This window comes from Protomyctophum parallelum, assembly GCF_964188405.1.
Source record: "Protomyctophum parallelum genome assembly, chromosome: 16".
In the NCBI taxonomy this organism is placed as follows: Eukaryota; Metazoa; Chordata; class Actinopteri; order Myctophiformes; family Myctophidae; genus Protomyctophum; species Protomyctophum parallelum.
In genome coordinates this window covers 9,497,387-9,517,208 of record NC_139711.1, presented here as the reverse complement: position 1 = coordinate 9,517,208, position 19,822 = coordinate 9,497,387, and the positions used below count along the sequence as shown (strand labels likewise).

Here is a 19,822-nt window from a genome sequence, read left to right as displayed (position 1 = left end):
AAAAAAGAAAAAGAAAAAAAACTTTTTTTTTTCTTTGAACATCGACTAAGAGGTGGTCAGTCGACTGAGACCCGTTCCGATCGATTAGTCGACTATTCCACTAATCGAGGTCAGCCCTACTAGAGAGTACATTGACACAACCCCCGCCACCATTTTACACTCTTGAAGTAACTGCTTTTATTAAACTTTACTCCCACAACTATGTCATGTATTTGTGGTTTCTATTCTCTAGTTGATCAACTATTGATAGAAAGACTAAAATGAACAGATTCAGACACATTAAACTGCATATACTGTAGTATGCGGCTAAATATGTTTGTTTTGTATGTTTTTGTAGACATTGGAATAAAACTGATATGTTGATTGTATGATCACTATGATGTGATAAGAATGTTCATAATAGTATATTTCCAATCAAACCAAATCAAACCATAATGTATATGTTCAGAACAATCCCAGGCTGGGCCTTTGTAGATATTTAGACCTGGACGATAACAAACTTGTTTTACATGTAAATGAGATCTGAACCAAGACAACCTTTCCACAGTTTTATTTCTTTTTAAAATAATTCATACAAATGCATACAGTCACAAACATATCTTTGTCAGGTTGTCAGTTTTTTTGACCAAAAATAATGATATTTACCTTAGAGAATATAGAATATGTATACTGTATATTGCTACACCTACTACTTTACCGTAATGGGGACAACGGTAGGTAACAGTGGACAGTTTTATTACTACCAGGGATGGAACCTCAACTCAAACTGGAACATTGCGAATCCTCTACTCTGCTGTTTCGTCTTGTAGCTACTGGCAGTTGCCATTGGTTCCAATAGCAAATGTTGGAACGCTAAGCAGTTTTTCTTTTATGACATTGTTTAGGAAAAATAACAGACTATAATTCGGAAATATCCCAGCACACAGTCAAATCGTAAGTGTTAATACTGTCTATTCGTATACTCTCAGAGGTAATTGAACACTCACTGGATTTTACAGTGCATGCTTTCGAGCTCTTTGGACTCGGAGCAACTAGGGCCCAATCTTGCGCGCCGCCTTACCCCTTATTCCTAAACGTCTTGTGAATTCTTCACTAATTTGAAAAACATTTAAAATAATGAAAATGGCTGATCTACATCGACACGTTGTGAGCTGGTAGATCGTCTATTTCTTTCTTTTTTTCATTCATTTTTTTAATAGTAAGAAATGCCAAAAAGGTTAAGCATAAGGGTTAAGGTAGATAAAATAGGGCCCTGGCCTCAATGTTTGGCTATTAAGTACCATGTCCAGAAACCATTCAATAGAAAGAACTTAATGTTTCTGTCCATTTTCTAGTGACGTTTCCATCCCTGGTTGCTACGGTACGTCTACTAGTTTACCATGAAGAAGCTGGTAGTCAACAGGGTTCTGTTGCGACTATTCAGCGGTTGGCAGGACTGACACAAAAGCACCACCACCCAACTAGCCTGCTCACCTCAACCACACTTATTCAGGAACTCGGTTTAAAAAATGTAATTAAGATCTGTTTACAGATGTTTACTGGTTTCTTGACCTGGCCCGATGAAATAATCAATTTGACGAGGTATACGAGAGGGCACTATTGGTGGCACGGTTCCTTCAAAGACATGCATGAGTTATTTCGAGGTCTGAACACGAAACCTGTGGTTCAACAGCATTTTTTTACTTTTTAGTTGTATATTTTAGCTGGCAGTGTTTTGTAATGGTGCTTTTGTAGAGCGTCCCCCCAAAGACACAGATACAACCAAGTCACATTGACACAGGCAGGCAGAACACCATATTTACACATAGACACAGAGGCCACGGGGGTGGATCGACGGCATACTGACGGACCCATCACGCTCTAAGGCTTCATTTAAAACTCCACATTGTACGACGGTGTCCCGTGCCCAAAATTAGAAGCTATATTTTCGTAGTTGGACACCGTCGTATGCACCGTAAAAGTATGAATGAGGCTTAGCGGAGATCGGTGAAATGTTAAAGGGATGCTACATACTAGAACCACATGGTTCAGCTCCAAGTCAGTACATTTTGGCCATGCTATAAGGAAAGACAACAATCCTGGTCAAAAGCAAAAACAAAACAAAACAAAAAATCTTTGTGCATATTTGACTTTCTTTTGTTGTATTCAACCATTGCTTGTTGCTCTCACTAGTGGTTCGTTCCTCCCTTTGTTTTGGAGCTTTTGGCAGACAGTTTTTTTTTTACAGCCTGATGTCATGGATTAAAAAATAAACTAAACTTTTGAGGTTGGTTTGGCAGCAGACCAAAATATACAACATATGTTTGGCTTAATCACACACGCAAATGCACACTCGCTCGCACACACGCACGCACACGCGCACACCAGCCTAAAGCTGACCCTATTATAAACATATAATATAATGTTTTCCCTGTACCTACTCCTGATGTCAGTGCTCCATTGTGACTATTACACTTACTGCTTTGCATCCCTCCGTCTGAATAAGATATCCACTCAACCACTTAAACCCTATACATAGTTGACTGGAATACCCCAGGGCTCTATACTCGGCGCCCTTCTGTTTTCGCACACTAAATATAACTTAAATAAATGTATTCTCAGAAGATGGCCGATCTACTAACTGTGCATTGTGCGCTTGTAGAACGGCTATTTTCACTGAACGTTCACTCCAGAGTGGGGACGCTAGGGTTCAAGTGGTTAATTAAACTGGGGATGCAACATGCTGTATACGTGAAAGTAGCAAATGAGTCTTTGAAATGCATTCAGATTTATCCCATGTCTTTTAGACAGTTCTATTATGCCCAGGCCCCATAGCTAGAAAGGTTAATCTAGCAACAAACAAAGCAGTATGAAGCTAAAAGCTCAGTTGAGTTTCTTGGCTGCTGTGCACCGTTTGTTTAGTGTACTACAGTATGTTCTTTATGTGCTACCCTTGGAAGTTATTGTATTCCTGAAGTAGACAGTAATAGTTTTGTAGTTTGTGGTTAAACTTCTGTCAGAGATTGGCAGAGGCCAAGTAAAGATACTACACTCTAAGGGAGCAAACTCCGTTTTTAATCACCAACATAATAGCATTGTCTGTCTGAGCATGCTAATACCAGTGGTTCTCAAACCTTTGTCAGGGACAAAGGACCCCCATCTTAAAATATGTTGTGCCAGGCAACCCCCATACAAGGTTTAGGATAAAGTTATCCCAGACAAGCATACCATTTTGCCACCACCGTTAAGCCAGTCAACAAACCCTTTAGTTTGGGTCAAACTTACAGTACACAGTCTGAAGAGCAAATTTATATGCTCTTTATTAAACATAACAAAGTAAAATTGTAATCGACTTTAGCTCTTGTTAAAGTTATTTTGTTACGTAACGGGACATGAAAAGGCAAGCAGGTAGAAAAGAAAACAATGCACTAATTGGCATAGAGAGGACTCTAAAATCAATTTAAATAAAAAAAACACGGGAAACTTAATTTCCTGAGAAGGTGTGCAAAAAGCTGCCTCTTTTTTGGGGGCGGGGGGGGGGGGGGGCAAGTAAATTCATGGAGACACACAAAAAATATATTGTATTACTTTTCTAACCAATTTGGCTACATTGAGAGATCACATCACCCATGTATTTTTAAGACTGCATACAAATATTGTTTTTTTCTTTTCTTTTTTTCCTAAGTCTAAAAACTGTACATAGACAGGTTACATTCGTTTGATAACCTACTACTTTTGCTTGTACATCAAACTAACGGAAGGACACAGAAAATAGATAAAGAAAGACATGAAACCCACCCTCCTAACTTTGGACAAACTACAATCTAAGGACAGCAGGATTTATCTCTTCTTTTTTCGCCTCCATATTGACAGAGGTTATTATTTTCTCTTGTTTTGTTTTGAGACAGAACTCAACTACCGGTACTGCTGTCATAACAGTAGGTGCAGAATACCGGTGAACTTTGATCCCAGAAGTGCGGTGTGTCTCAGGGTTTCTGGTCGTCAGCTGCCTTGGGGCACCTATGACAGCTATCCTCATCCTCTTCTCTTCCTCATCTTTGGGGTTTGAACTGGCCACTTGTGAACTGTTTGCCAGTGAGTTGTAAAATCGCTACTGGGAATTCAAGCTATCAATCTATCTCACTCTACCGATCCCGCCTCTGGATTACTTGTTTTGTGAAGGAACTTAATCGCTATGACACCGGTTGCTGTGGAAACCACCAGGCAACATGGACATGTGTGAATGTGTGCGTGCGTGCGTGCGTGCGTGCGTGCGTGGATGTGTTTTTTGCACATGTGCCTGCTTTTCGTGTATGGCTACAGTTGGTCATTGGGGTGCTGCTCTCTGTCACCCTCTGGTGGTTTGATGGTGTTGTGGCCGGGCGACAGGGCGTGGGGAGGGTGTGAGGCTGCGGGAGGCAGTGCGTGTGCCATTGGCACGGCACTGGGCATGATGCCCTCCGCGGAGGGGGGGAGGCCGCCCGAGGCCAGGCTGACTATCCCTGGAGGGTACCTGGAGATACACACGGAGGAATTGAAGTAGGGAGGGAAGTGAGAGAGAGAGGAGTAAGTTATATTCTTTTGTTAAAATAAGAGGGCTTTTCCAATTTCCACTGGTTTTGTGTTAAATGTTAAATACTGTAGCTCTCTATTCTGATAGTACTCATTGCTATAGTATAGAGGGTATGCACGTGACATCATCATCATACCCGGAAGTTATGCAGAAAAGAAAATCCTACTTTCTGGCCTTGACAGCCCATACATCCAAACAGAAAAGTCCTATCTGATTGCATTAAACAATATTAAACAACGTTAAACTCACTTTGCCACTCGATTTGCCACTCACTTTTGTTATGTTCTAATAACATGGACACTGTGTTATATGGGGTTTGCAGATAATGGTTAAGATGCCTTTAGGAGACTGGTTATTATGGGATTCTTACGTAATACACAGAGCGAGCGAAATAACTGTGTACTGAGACAAGAGACTAAGTAAAGCAGTGTTGGTTCTTCAGTCTTTTACACACAACAACATTATGCATACGCATACCCTCTACCCTCTCTTCTCCAGCTCTTTAGTAAACACAAATTGTATCTCAGGTCGGGATACCAATTTTATCCAATCAGGTGAGGGAACTCACACAGGATACATGTAGAAGATTAAACAAGTGAATTTGGAAGGCGATGTCACAAATAAATGAACAGAACCCCGGATTCCCTGCGCAAGTGCTGAAACTTTACCATTGGGCTCATGGAGCCTGCCTGCTTGCTCAGGGGACATTTTGAATCTTGACCATCAGGTCAGAATTTGTGTCTAGGTGCAACATGACCTTTGACATGATCTAAATGTCTCAATGAAAGAGCAGGGAGACAATCTGTATTTATTTTAATAACTAAAATAAATACAGATTAGACACAATTATATTGTATTAATTTAAAAAAAAGTTACATAGTGCCGCTTTAACTTTTTTACATATAACTTTTTTTTTCAGTTCACCAAAGTATATCACTGACTTACCCTACCTTTTAAGGGTGAAAGAATACAAAATGCAACAAATAGTTAAGGCTACAGCTGAAGTGGGATGATAATACACCTCATCAATATATTTAGTCAAATCCTTGTTTGAACAGTGAAAAGCTTCTAACTTTCTTCTTGGCTCAGCCTGATCCAAGCACTTCAAGATCAGAGGAATATATGTTTTGGACAAGGTGTGTTTTCTAGTGGTGTGTTTGTTTGCTGTTCAGTCTTTTTTAGAGGTGTCAGCAAACACCCAGAGGCAAACTGTCAATGACAAGGGCTACCAACTAAACCCTATAAAAGAAGCTCTAGTCAACCTGCTAAATACCTAACTGACACTGATTCCGCAGATGACATCGTGCTTATCAGTCAATCCTTGGAGTACGCTCAGGCTCTCCTTCAGTCTCTTGAGCAGGCCTCCAACTTTTGTTGGTCTTTACTCAACGAGACAAAAACTGAATATGTAAATATATGCAAATCCAACAATAACCACGTTAATCAAAACACTTAGCAACACTCCTTTGAAACAGGTTGATGACTACAAGTATTTGGGTTCATATACTGTATATCTTCTTCCCAAACAGACTTTCAAACTAGGAAGGGTATGGCCTCGTCAGCCTGCAATGACATGCATAAGATCTGGTCATCCCAGCTAAGTAAGTGGTTCAAAGTAAAAAATATTTTGGATGACATGGACAGTGGACACTTTCAAAGAAATTAGAGAAACGGCTGGATGGCACTTGCCTTCCAATGGCACCGCCTTCTAATTAGAGCGCAAAATCTCTCTTGGAAAAGCCACCCATCGACTCTATTATACGGCAACCTTCCCCGTGTTACTTCACTAGTCGAATCCAGAAGAACACAGTTTTCTGGCCAGTGGCCACTGATACAGAGCTGATGGTTATATCTTCCCTCCTTCTCTGGAATGCTGCCTCAAAGCAGACCAGAGGTAGAAAACTGTCGTTCCCTGATGTCATCGCTATAGGATGTAAGCAGGAACTGGGGATGGCAATGAAGGCGTGGCATTGTTAAATCTATGATCTCGATCGCGGTCGAAACATGATGAGTGGCGAGATTTTAGTGATTGGCTGGCCAGCCTGGCTGTCACTCAAGGTGCAGCTCTGCCTTTGCGCCGCTGAGACAAAAACAGATTGTGTGTGTGTGTGTGTGTGTGTGTGTGTGTGTGTGTGTGTGTGTGTGTGTGTGTGTGTAAGGCGTTAATTTAGAATATGGAGATAGGAGGTTTATGACCGACAGCAAGTTTTATGTTGTCACTGGAGGACATTTTTTTTCTTACCTGTAAGCCCCATTGAGTTCAGGGTGAGCGGTAGCAGGGTCAACTCCTGCCCAGTGGTTGGTCTGTGTTAGAAACTCCTTATTCACACAATTCTTTAGACTATCTGGGATACGACCTGAGAGAGAGAGAGAGAGAGAGAGAGAGAGAGAGAGAGAGAGAGAGAGAGAGAGAGAGGACAGAGGGACATACAGAGAGAGAGAGAGGACAGAGGGACATGCAGAGAGAGAGGACAGAGGGACATACAGAGAGAGAGAGAGGACAGAGGGACATACAGAGAGAGAGAGAGGACAGAGGGACATACAGAGAGAGAGAGAGGACAGAGGGACATACAGAGAGAGAGAGAGAGGACAGAGGGACATACAGAGAGAGAGAGAGGACAGAGGGACATACAGAGAGAGAGAGAGAGGACAGAGGGACATACAGAGAGAGAGAGAGGACAGAGGGACATACAGAGAGAGAGAGAGGACAGAGGGACATAGAGAGAGAGAGAGGACAGAGGGACATACAGAGAGAGAGAGAGGACAGAGGGACATACAGAGAGAGAGAGAGAGAGAGAGGACAGAGGGACATACAGAGAGAGAGAGAGGACAGGACAGAGGGACATACAGAGAGAGAGAGAGGACAGAGGGACATACAGAGAGAGAGAGAGGACAGAGGGACATACAGAGAGAGAGAGAGGACAGAGGGACATACAGAGAGAGAGAGAGGACAGAGGGACATACAGAGAGAGAGAGAGAGGACAGAGGGACATACAGAGAGAGAGAGAGGACAGAGGGACATACAGAGAGAGAGAGAGAGGACAGAGGGACATACAGAGAGAGAGAGAGGACAGAGGGACATACAGAGAGAGAGAGAGGACAGAGGGACATAGAGAGAGAGAGAGGACAGAGGGACATACAGAGAGAGAGAGAGGACAGAGGGACATACAGAGAGAGAGAGAGAGAGAGGACAGAGGGACATACAGAGAGAGAGAGAGGACAGAGGGACATACAGAGAGAGAGAGAGGACAGAGGGACATACAGAGAGAGAGAGAGGACAGAGGGACATACAGAGAGAGAGAGAGGACAGAGGGACATACAGAGAGAGAGAGAGGACAGAGGGACATACAGAGAGAGAGAGAGGACAGAGGGACATACAGAGAGAGAGAGAGAGAGGACAGAGGGACATACAGAGAGAGTGTGTGAGAGTCAGTGACAAAGAAACAGAGCCAGAGACATAATTAGACATGATTTGAACCGAACATGGACTGTACACGAAAGAGGCCATAGGCATACGTACGTACACCCATGCAGTGTACGAGTGTGTGTGTGTGTGTGTGTGTGTGTTACCAGTGATGGCTCGTCGAATCTCCCTGGCGGCCTCTTCCCTCATCTCCAGAGAGGCCTGCTCGCTGTACCAGGCAGCGTGCGGCGTACAGATCAGGTTGGGGGCGTCCTTCAGCGGGCCCTGGCTGAAACTGAGACACATGCACACATTCATAAGTACAGTTTTATCGACCTGGGCCAGGATCAAGAGCCATTATTTATTCTGCATTTGAGCCACAGACCGCCATTTGATGAGATTTAGCCTCTCAGACCCAAAAATAGGCAAATGTTTATCAAGAATAACAATTCTTCTACATTCTCTAATTGTGTAGACTTATTGTAAATTAACTAATGCAGATGTTTAACAATAATTTAACAATTGAGAGCATAAAATGCATTTTATTCTCACAAGTAGGGTTGTCCCGTTCCGATCACGTGATTGGAAATCAGGGCCGATCATGCCATTTTCAAATGATCGGAATCGGATCGGGTGCAAAGAAAACGTGATCGGGACGTCAATATTATATCCATATCATGATATTAGACTGGATATTGTACTATTGTCAGTATTGTGACATGGCATAAGTGTTCTACTAGGGAAGGTGAGCGCTTGATTTCCTTACAAACCCTGGACGTTTAATCACACCCGCATTCATAGGACTGTGAATGGGTGGCTCCGGGCGGCCTTGTAAAGACATCAAGTGTCTCCTATTTCCCTGTCACTGAGAACAGCTGTTCGCTAGCTCGCTATGGTACCTTTTTTGACGTTATGTTCAGACATAACAGGATTTAAAAAAATATGAATTTCTATTGAATATGATAGGTACCATGAGACTGACGTCTGACCTCAACATAAGTTGTTTGTTTGGCGAAGTTTTTCGTAGGCCAGACTGGACTCCCTGAGTAAAAAAGGAAGCGGCTCTCTTTTGTCCGCAAATTGTAACTACTTTTGTGAATTAGGAATAGTTTTATGATGGTAATATTGCTAATATTTGAAACTGTTAGAAAAGCAATAAGCCATGTGAGTTCCCACGCTACCTGCATTTTATAATGTCTGAGAGGGTTGGAAGCACTCCGCTGCACGTTGTGTCTCACCACGCTTCTCAGATCAATACCTGGTAACCTGAGATCTCTTATAGCTTTAATAAGGGCCCATTTGGTTACTAACTTCATCATTTACCTGGGTACCACCTGGAACCCCCTAAAGGACCACAGGTGGTCCCCACTGACCTAGAAATCCACTGACCTAGGCGGTCGCACCAGCAGTTTTGTGGAGTCAACAAGACAACATTAAATGAAGCTCACATTAGAGCTTTACATTTCAAGATTTTCACATTCCTATAGAGTATAGACTCTATATACCAACAAGATCAAGTATCACGTTTACAATATTCTATACTCTAGTTCTTTATCCTCTCTGTCGGGTGTAAACCGCTATGTGTGTGTGTGCGTGCACAGTGTTACCTGAAGGGCTCAGTCTCGTGCACGTCCAGAGCAGCTCCACGTATCCTGCCCTCCTTCAGGGCCTGGGCCAGAGCCTTCTCATCCACCAGGCCTCCCCTGGCTGTGTTCACCAGGAACGCACCCTGACGCATCTATCACACACACACACACACACACACACACACACACACACACACACACACACACACACACACACACACACACACATGCAGTCACGCATGATGCATGAAAACAACATTCTGGACCTATACATGTGTAGCTCACTGGTTCTCAACATATGGTCCGGGGAACACCAGGTGCCCTTGAGGGCGTTTCAGGGGGTCCCCTGCAAACCTATTTTATACTTTGGCTATCGGATACATATATGATATTTTTGAAATCGTGGGACATTTTGAATAATTGTGAAACACAAATGTTCTCAGCAGGAAACCGGTGGATAGTGCAGTCCAAGTAGGGAATGAGGCATTGCCCCAGGTGAAGGAGTTTAAGTATCTCGGGGTCTTATTCACGAGTGAGGGGAGGACGGGGAAGGAGATCAGCCGAAGAATTGGAGCGGCAGGGGCGGCATTGCAGTCACTGTACCGCACTGTTGTGTGACGTAAAGAGAGTTGAGCAATCTTATCTCCCTTAGAAATAGGGTGAGAAGTTCAGTCACGCAGCCGAGACTCGGGAGTAGAGCCGCTGCCCTAGGGAGGTCCTCGAGGCACGTCCCACTGGGAGGAGACGAGGAAGTTACTAATTGCTCTGGAGAGGAATGTTTGGAGCTCTCTGGTGGAGCTGTTGCCCCCGCGACTCGACTACGGATAAGAGGTTGAAGATGGATGAATGGATGGACGGACGAATGTTCTATTATGGGGCCGCTGAAACAAAACCTTTTCAGAGTCCTTGACATGAAAATGTGTTTTGTAGGCTACACATTTGTGCACTCTAAGTTAAATGAACACTGAGGAGTGAGGATTTCAGTGTAGTATACACACAATATGAACGAACACACACACACACACACACACACACACACACACACACACACACACACACACACACACACACACACACACACACCTGTTTGATAGTGAAGTCATTGATGAGGTGGTGGTTGTGTTCGTTCAGGCTGCAGTGTAGAGACACACAGTCAGAGTGGAAGAGCAGGTCCTAAAGAGAGAAGAGAACATGTTGAAAGCGTTGGCGGCCCACCCATCTGTTTTCAGAACATGTTGATTTTATTGATTGATTGTTTTTTATTGTGTTCCAGCTTGGATCATAGGAACTAACGTAGTATAGTTCCATTAGTATAGTGCAGTGGTTCCCAAACCTTTTAGCTCAAGAGACCCAAAAGAAAAATGTGACGTCTCCCTGGGACCCAAACTACTAGTGAAAATCTGCAGGTCTACAAGCTCACAACGCATCGCTTCTCACGCGAGCAAGCTCATAACGTGCTATGAGCTTGTAGATCGGCTATTTTTCCCAACTTATTAAACGCCTGTTTTCTATTTAATGGAATTTTTTTAATTTTTTTAACGTATTTGTCAAATTAGTTAATAACATAATAATTGAGTTTGTTTATAATTCAATGCAATTCCCCCCCACCCATGTTACATACAGTCTTGTGCCATTTTCACCATAACTTCTGTGGTGGAAAGTCAACAGTAAAAAGCGAAGTGTTAATGCTCTGAAAGTATAAACAAACCTGCAAGGATAGTTTTTTTGTGTGCGTGCGTGCATGCGTGTGTGTGTGCGTGCGTGTGTGCTATACCTGTAGCGTCGTGACCCTCTGTAGTCCCAGGGACTTGTCTACTCCGTCGGCCAAATATGGGTCATAGAAAATCACATTGAAGCCAAATGCTTTGGCTCGCAGGGCTACGGCCTGGCCCACTCGACCTACACACACATTACACAAATCCCCCATTAGTTATACCAGGTGCTTTTTATAGAGACTAAAATGCATCTCACGGTATGTCCTCATTACATTTAAGTCTCCCATGTGTATTACATAATGAGAATAAGCCCGAGCAATTTATTAGTGAAAAGGCTCTGAGTCGTGAAAGGAGGATGTTTGCATTCAAGTCCTGCCTCTGTCTTACTGCCGACGGCTCTTTTTCGGGAAATTGAAATACTTACCGGAAATAGCTGATCCCTATTTCAGCTTGTATGTAATTTTTTTTGTAAATTATTACCCCAATTCGTAATACTACTGTGTGTGTGTGTGTGTGTGTGTGTGTGTGTGTGTGTGTGTGTGTGTGTGTGTGTGTGTGTGTGTGTGTGTGTGTGTGTGTGTGTGTGTGTGTGTGTGTGTGTGCGCGTGTGCGTGCATGCGCTCTCTACAAGCGTTGTAAGCTCACATTGTGAGCTTGTAGATCTACTTTCTTTTATTTTTTGTCTGTGAGTTTTATAAATATTGAACCAATGAAGAGCCTGTCACTAAATAACAATGGATCCATTGAAAGAAATGTTTTTTTTCCTGAAAAGTAACTGTGTTGGACATACAAGGTTTCTGCCTGACAGACAGACATTCAACGTCAATACCGGTGTGGTTCTCTTTTAATGTACCCACCGAGGCCTATGAGTCCCAGTGTCTCTCCTCTGATCCTGGCAGCTCCCGATGCAACCTCTCGGATCTGTTCCACACTCTGGACCCGCGTGCCCTCCCGGAGAGCCTGGTGCACAGAGCGGACAATGAACACTGACTACACACACCATTAAACATTATACACACAGTGAGGAAGGGCATGGCAACACCCTGCGAGTGTTCAGGTCGCTTTTCTCTGCGTGGGATCAGTGGGTAGTTAACCATAGTATTGTGTATGTTAAATTCGGTTTTTGAAAGAATTAGCAGATCTATAAGCTCATAACACAATGCAATGCAACACATCATGAGCTTGAAGATCTAGAACTATATAGGCTATAAAGGGTTAATGGGTTCTGTTCATGGTTCATCCTGAGGCCTTCCATGCTAAAATTGTATGCACTCATGTTTGTTTCTAACATTGGATAAAATAAATGGCATATAGTCTCTATCTCTGTAATCTGTAGAGCTATACAGAAGGTAGTATCTGCATGAAATGCACATATTTAGTGTTGACTAATAACAAAATGGGCTTATTTGGCATACAGTATTAAGATGACCATCTATAAGGAGTTCAAATAAAACAAGGCATAGGTGAAGGTTTTCTCTTTCCACAAAAGACTGAACCCATCGTCGTTCTTTCACGGAAGGTTGCTCCGATCTAAATGTCAACATTCGCCGAAGTTCATCTACATTTCAAATGTACGTCCTTACCTGGTGTAGCCAGGTGGTACGCCGATACAAGGTCAGGATGTGGCACAGCGTGGAATCAGCCGTTTCTTCTACAGAGGCTGCTGGCATGTTGCACACAGCAATGCCTGTGTTGGACCAGAGTAGAGGTGACTGAGCAAGACCGCTGGCTATTTGTTTTTTTTCCTACATTTTTATCCCACGATTTTGTAACCCATTTTTCACCCCTGTGTGAATTATTTAATGTGATCCTGGGCTCTACACACCCTCCGCCAACCTGGAGAGAGCAACGGACTTGAACTCATGCTTCCTTCATGCATGAGTGTCCAAGTTGCTCTATTACACCCTGGTTGGACGTAGCGCGTGGAAGGAACATGTTATTCCAACCAGTTCCTTTCCCCTCCATCAGGCGCCCTGGCTGGCCAGGGGGAGGCAGTTTAGAGACCAGGATTACTGCATGTTTTTTGTAAGGGTACCTACCCTAGGGGACACGGGGAGTACATGCAAACTCCACACTGCGTGCGTGCGTGTGTGCGCCTCACCCAGGTCCCCAGCTGACTTGATGTCTATGTTGTCGTAGCCGCTCCCGATGCGAACGATGATGCGGAGAGCTTTAAACTTCTCCAGGTCCTCTCTCATTAGCGTGATGGTGTGGTACATCAACGCCCCTACTGCTTCATTCAATACCTGGACACAATCACAGAACACAAAAACATACTGAAGCAAACAACATTTCAAAACAGCAATTTCATGACATAAATATTATATCTACAGTACAAGCTAGTAGATCTGTGTGACACCTAAGTATAAATCGGGCATAATCTGACCCAACCCATAAACCAAACCTCTAAATGTCTAATCCTGACTCTTACCCCGACCTGCATCTCTGACTTGTAAGCCTTCTGTACTACAGTAACTCTCACTTTATTTTCAACCATAAAACAATCATAATTATTCTCAAATATTTCCCAAATTCTACTACACTTGCCTCCACAAGTATAGTAACCCTAATAATAATAAACCCTGTACTCTTGCGTCGATTACGTTCGACTCTGCAAGGCACTTAACCCTGCCCCTATGTCACTTGTGTGAGCCGGCACAGAGCACATACTAACAACCGAGGCAGAATCACGTCGGCCGATCCTATGGCGGACATCAGCACTGCAGTATCTGATGTATTTTTACAATGACATCTTATGCGGTTGGTTATTATTAGAAAGGAGATATTATCCTAACGATGTGCATGTGGCGTCGTTGCACGTGCGCTGATCTTTCAACTGTTCAACACGCCGGAAAATCATCTTCTGCTCATCGTCACCTCTGTGTGCGTGCACGCCAGCAAAAGCAACATGCGGTTCAATTACAATTAAAGAGCTCCTTTTTATTTAGGCAATGAGTTGGCTGCTTAACAGAGGGAGAGGCAGAGGGAGAAAGACATGGGCAGAGAGAGGCGGTGAGAGAGAGGGGGGGTAACCGGGCGAGACAAAGCAGGGGGAGAAAGCCGGTACCATCTGTTTGTAGCACCCCGTGGCCCCGTGAGTGTGCTCACAGAGGGAGTGTGTCTGGCAGGCACCCAGAATGAGACCAACCAGACACACAAACAAACAAGCCCTGGCTGAGACAGTCCACAGTAGCTGGGAGCTATGCTGTGACCGCTGCTGGAAAGTCACTTAATTTGTCCCGTTATTTGTTATCGTGTATGTTCATTTCTTTCTTTTAGTCAATTTGTGTATTCTTCTATGTCAACTTGAAAAATGTTCATGTTTGACCAGTTTAACCACATAAGCCCTTTACATTTTGTCATATGATGAATACTTGAATAGCCACAATATCCAGTCTACAAGTTGTACATCCTGGGGCATTGTGAGCTTGCAGATGGTCTATTTTCTATTTCTTGTAGTTTTCCATCCCACAACATTCTCGTGCGTGCGTGTGTAGTATATTTTCTTACAGGGGTCCGTGGATTATTTCCTTATTTTCCTAATGTAGCACGAAATGAGTTGCGATTCCCAGGCAAAGTCCATAACTTATTCAAACAAGGCATCTTCCATAGTTACATCAGGTTACAGGCATCCGTTCCATACAGTTAGAGCATTTTGAGGCCTTCGTTCCCCGTCCAGGAAGAGAGCCTGGTGGTTACCAGTTTCTCCCTCAATTCTAACTCCTGATCCCTTCCTAGGCCCTGTGTCCCCCATGCTTTATACATCTATAACATACCGTGGGTGTCACCTCTGTGCCTGTGTGTGTGTGTGTGTGTGTGTGTGTGTGTGTGTGTGTGTGTGTGTCAGGGGAAACGGCTAAGTCAAAGACCCCCAACTGTGACAGGCACTCTAGTATAATAAAATGCATAGCTAAATATCTGAATATCTGAGCCTCCTGTCATAAAGATGGCTCTGATCAACCAGGGATAGCCCCAGGTGGTCTTCCTGAGTGATAAACCCTCACAATGTGTTTATACAGCTGCCTATAGCAGCTTTTAGAGATAACCTGCAGATAGCCTTTAGACCTTCAGTTCTAGTCGGTCACTTTGGTGAGACACTGGAGTGAGATCAGGGATAAATACAGAGTTAATGTTATATGTACAATTATGACTAACCACGTAGTTATGAATATGCTATATGATTCATAATACACCACACGTGCGTGCATGCGTGCGTGCGTGCATTGTTGTGTGTTACCTTTTCGTGGATCTCCTGTGTGGACTGGGCATCACAGAAGGCCACAGTCGCCACGTCTTTCAGGATGGGCATCTCCACCGTGCAGTCACGCCCATCCAGCAACGCCACCAGGGGGCGCGGGTGCATGGGCCCGTTCATGATGGGCGGCCTGATGCCTAAACAACAACAAGACAGCCATACACACCCACATGAACATGAGATCCAAATAAGGTTTTGTCTATGTGTATATGCGTGCATGCATGTAACAAATGGCGAGAGAAGGAGAGGCACAGAATAAAGGATATAATAGAGATCAAGAAGCCAAAAGAACACAAGACAAACAGATGGAGAGACGAGAGTGCAAGGCAAAGCTTGTACTCTCGCAAAACAAGAGGAGAAGATGAAGACCAAGACAGGGAGACGAGGTGAAAACGTAACCTTTTATGTGGGTGCACCGTTGCACCCTGCGTGAAACTCAGGAGAGCTTTTAATTTGAAATTACGGTTCTAGCCATTGGCATCACTTGGTCCGAGGCGAATGATGATGTTACACTGTTGCTCACCTTCTGAAGACGCTGAGGACGAAATAGAAGACTCCTTCGTCTGGTAACTGAAGACTGTAGAGCTGCTTTTTGCGATGAATCATTTTGAAAGAGTACTGCATGGCCAAATGGGGAAACTCTAGCAGTCTGTCAGCCCGAACAATAGTGTAACTTCATCACAGTGACTCAGTCAGAAATAGTCATGTTGGCCCGGATGGTTAGCTCAACGGTCTGGGCTGAGCCAGCCTGACGGCGTTTGACTCTCGATCCCGACAGCCTTTGCCACGTGTCTTCCCCCATCTCTCTCCCATTTCCCTGTCATACTACTTTCATCCTATCAATAAAAATGGCAGAAAAAGCCCCAAAAAATAAAAATATAAAAATATATATATATTCACGTTGTTACGGTCCAGCCGAGAAATAGGAGGTGAGTTAGAATCATAATAATATTCAGTGTCTGAGGCAGCGCAGCAGGAATCGGGGTGACAGCTGACAGGTATTCAGAATGACAGCTTCATATCAATGAAACATTCACATCACACTGTTAAGCCCGTCACACACCGTCTGCGAACGCCACGCATCAAAACAGCCGCCTCCGTTATTTTCAATGAACCTATCCCACACCGGCTCCGTCCGACGCGTGCTCACGCCTCGCCTGACGCTCCGATATGCCACTGTTCTATTTTCCAGGCGTTGCCGCGCCGCTGCGCACCCGGTGTGTGTCGGGCTTTATACATTCACCACCTACAGAGGAGGTGAGACATCATACACTCTGCAGGACTCTTTTCCACACAAATAACTGGTTCCATTGTAGATTATTTAAATCTTGGTGCTTTCACAGAACCGGTGGCCATTTTTTTGCTTCCAGTTCCGAACCAACTTTTAGGGTTCTGAACCAGTTAATTTTTCAGTGGAAACACACTGAACTCATGCCAAGGATAGAGGCTTAGGAGACTGCTAGTGAGACGCCGGTCAGTGAAGAATCTGGGGTTTAAGTTTAAGTGGTTAAGGCGAGATAAGGACAGATGTGTGTTTGTGTTCCTGCCTCTGCATGCGTTTCTCATTTCTGACAGCATATGTTGACCACATGATTAAATAGCCATTACTCCTAGAATACTCCAATTATTCTTCGAGACTGAAACAAAGCCATGGCAAAGCTCTCCAAGTATATAACACATGTAAGTGTTTTCCCTTTCATTCTGTGTTATAGCTTTCAGTTGCACGATCAGACATGACGAAGTGGAGTAGTAGTCCCTGCTGCTGAGTCATTGTCAGCCTCAGTCTAGAGTCTCTCAGAAACGCCAGGTGGGGGTGATCGCTTCAAGGTTTGCCTTGTGACAAAGAGGCTGGCAGTTTGACCTTCTGGGAAAGTGAATGAACTGTCGAGCTATACTGTACTGTATGCTCCGGTGGAGCTGCTCAATGACTGACAACACTGTACAGTGTGTGTAATGTAGTTGACCTGGTGGTTAGCTCCCAGGTCTGAATGAGACAGTATGTGAAGCATGAATTAATGAATGAATGAATGGTTACAATGTGAATTTAAAAAAAAAGTTAAGTGTTGTCAGCCGATCCCACAAGCTAGTCCATTTCACACAGAATGTTTTACCAAAATCGGTGACCAAAAAAGGCAATAGGCTGAAGCAAGAGATGACAAACAACATGCATGCATGGCGGACACAATTGCGGGACAAAAACAAACACATTTTGATAGCTCTCATTCTCTGTATCTTTCACTCTCAAGTGTCCGCAAACAAGCAATAGAAATTACTAATTGTTTTTTAAACTTGTGATCAAATACGTACAGAAAGAAACATATCGACAGCAAGTTATTGCAACTCCAGTCCCGTGGCCTATACTATTACATTAAGGTGAAATTCCAATCCTGTTCACTGGCCCAGTAGAGCCTGGTAAAACATTAGCTATAATGTAACATGATCAGCCACAAGTTACTTCTATCTGCACACCAGTACAAATCAATGGTCACTGAGAAAACTGCAGATGTGATATCGGCACGGGCTGCAAGACAAACTGACACAAAAACTAAATCACACTTCAACTTTGAGCCTTATTTGTGTAGCCCGTTATTAACCACATGAACCCCAGCATCCATATTCTGGGGGGAACATTATCCAATAATAGCGGAGCTACACGTATAGATACAAGCTCACAACTGTATTTGCACAACCAGTTCGGGCGGCGGTGGCTCAGGGGTAGAGTGCCTGGATGGTAACCGTAAGGTTGCCAGTTCAAACCCGGGCTCCCCCAGAGTTACTGTCGAAGTGTCCTTGAGCAAGACACTGAACCCCTAATTGCTCCCGATGTGCTAGTTGGTGCCTTGCATGGTTTCCGCTGCCATCGGTGTATGAATGTGTGTGTGAATGGGTGAATGTAATGCACAATCTCTGTAAAGCGCCTTGGATAAAGGCGCTATATAAATGCACCATTTACCATTTAATACAGTGTGAAAAAGGCCATGGTAAACTAAAATGTCACCCAATTTTGATTATCCTTCAAAAGCCACTACAGATAACAAGCTTGGCTGTACTTGTGCCTTACAAGTTACCAGTCATATATGTAACAGTATTGGGAATGATCCAGGGATTCCAGACATTTCTAAGCCACACACAGAGAGAGGAAATAGCTCTCATTCCAGAACCAAGCCTGACCTTGGGAGGGCCAGCGCTACCGAGTGCTGCTTGTATTTTAAAATACTCATCCAGTCACTTTCTCCATCTCTCTCACGCACGCACGCGTGCGCTCTCACACACACACACACACACACACACACACACACACACACACACACACACACACACACACTCTCATAGCAACGTAGTCTATTGCAATTCATCGTCTCACTGTCACAACTGTATATTCACTGCTCATTTATTTTCTCTCATATTCACTCTGGTTTCTTTCCAGCTGGTGCTACATTGTAAAAACAACATGGCCATCACCTCCCTCTCTCTCCCGCTCTCTCTCTCTCTCTCTCTCTCTCTCTCTCTCTCTCTCTCTCTCTCTCTCTCTCTCTCTCGCTTTCTCTCTCTCTCTCTCTCTCTCTCTCTCTCTCTCTCTCTCTCTCTCTCTCTCTCTCTCTCTCTCCCTCTCTCTCTCTCTCTCTCTGACTGCCATATTGTAAATACACATCCGCTCTCTCTTCCCTCTGTTAGTTTCTGTGCTTAGTTCTAAAAAACAAAAACAAAACAAATACCAAAGTACCATACCAGTGCCATCACCACCCCCCGGTTATATCTGACACTCCCCCCCCCACCCCCACCCCTCGGGGGTTGTGTTACACTCACCCTTTGATTCACATTGCAGTTAAAGATGGGCGACAATGCAGAAGGACAGTAGCACGTCCAAGAGGTGGTGGCAGTGAAGATAATGGTTGAATTATGTCCTTGTGTTTTCTGTTTATTGACCTACAGTCTTGCTTAGCTTATTCATATTTTATTTTTGTTATTGGATGCAATTGGGAACAATAGCTGAGTCAGATAATAATGCCAAAATCTTAAAGGGACACTTCACCCTTTTTGCAAAAAAGAAAATATATATGTTAATGACGTTAATGACTTTCCTGGGGGTCTTTATGTGTGTAATAAGTGGTTTTAGATATTATATTTTAGCACTCACTTCCTTCCTGGACTACAACAAGGAAGCTCTGAGAAGGAAGTGAAGTGGTCACGTGACTGGGCTGCGCCATGACACTTTCATTGTCACTTTCATAGGAGCCAAACTACCCGGAGGTTTGGCAGAATGCACTGGAGTCAATGAGAGCTCAGTGGCCAGCTCATGAACAAACATTA

General features: G+C 43.9%; 1 protein-coding gene across 2 annotated transcripts in view; it reads right to left on the bottom strand.

Annotated features, from left to right (window-relative positions):
* Positions 1-534: 534 nt before the first annotated feature.
* ctbp1 (C-terminal binding protein 1) overlaps positions 535-19,822 on the bottom strand; it is a 33,037-nt gene continuing 13,749 nt past the window's right edge. For both annotated transcript variants that reach the window (XM_083785922.1, XM_083785921.1), the window contains exons 2-11: positions 15,494-15,648; positions 13,358-13,502; positions 12,840-12,943; positions 12,114-12,216; positions 11,316-11,440; positions 10,625-10,714; positions 9,563-9,693; positions 8,123-8,250; positions 6,795-6,909; positions 535-4,492 (exon numbers count right to left, since the gene is read on the bottom strand). In XM_083785922.1, the coding sequence (XP_083642048.1) occupies positions 4,297-4,492; positions 6,795-6,909; positions 8,123-8,250; positions 9,563-9,693; positions 10,625-10,714; positions 11,316-11,440; positions 12,114-12,216; positions 12,840-12,943; positions 13,358-13,502; positions 15,494-15,648 (1,292 nt within the window). In that variant the 3' untranslated portion in view covers positions 535-4,296. The remainder of the gene's footprint in view (positions 4,493-6,794; positions 6,910-8,122; positions 8,251-9,562; positions 9,694-10,624; positions 10,715-11,315; positions 11,441-12,113; positions 12,217-12,839; positions 12,944-13,357; positions 13,503-15,493; positions 15,649-19,822) is intronic.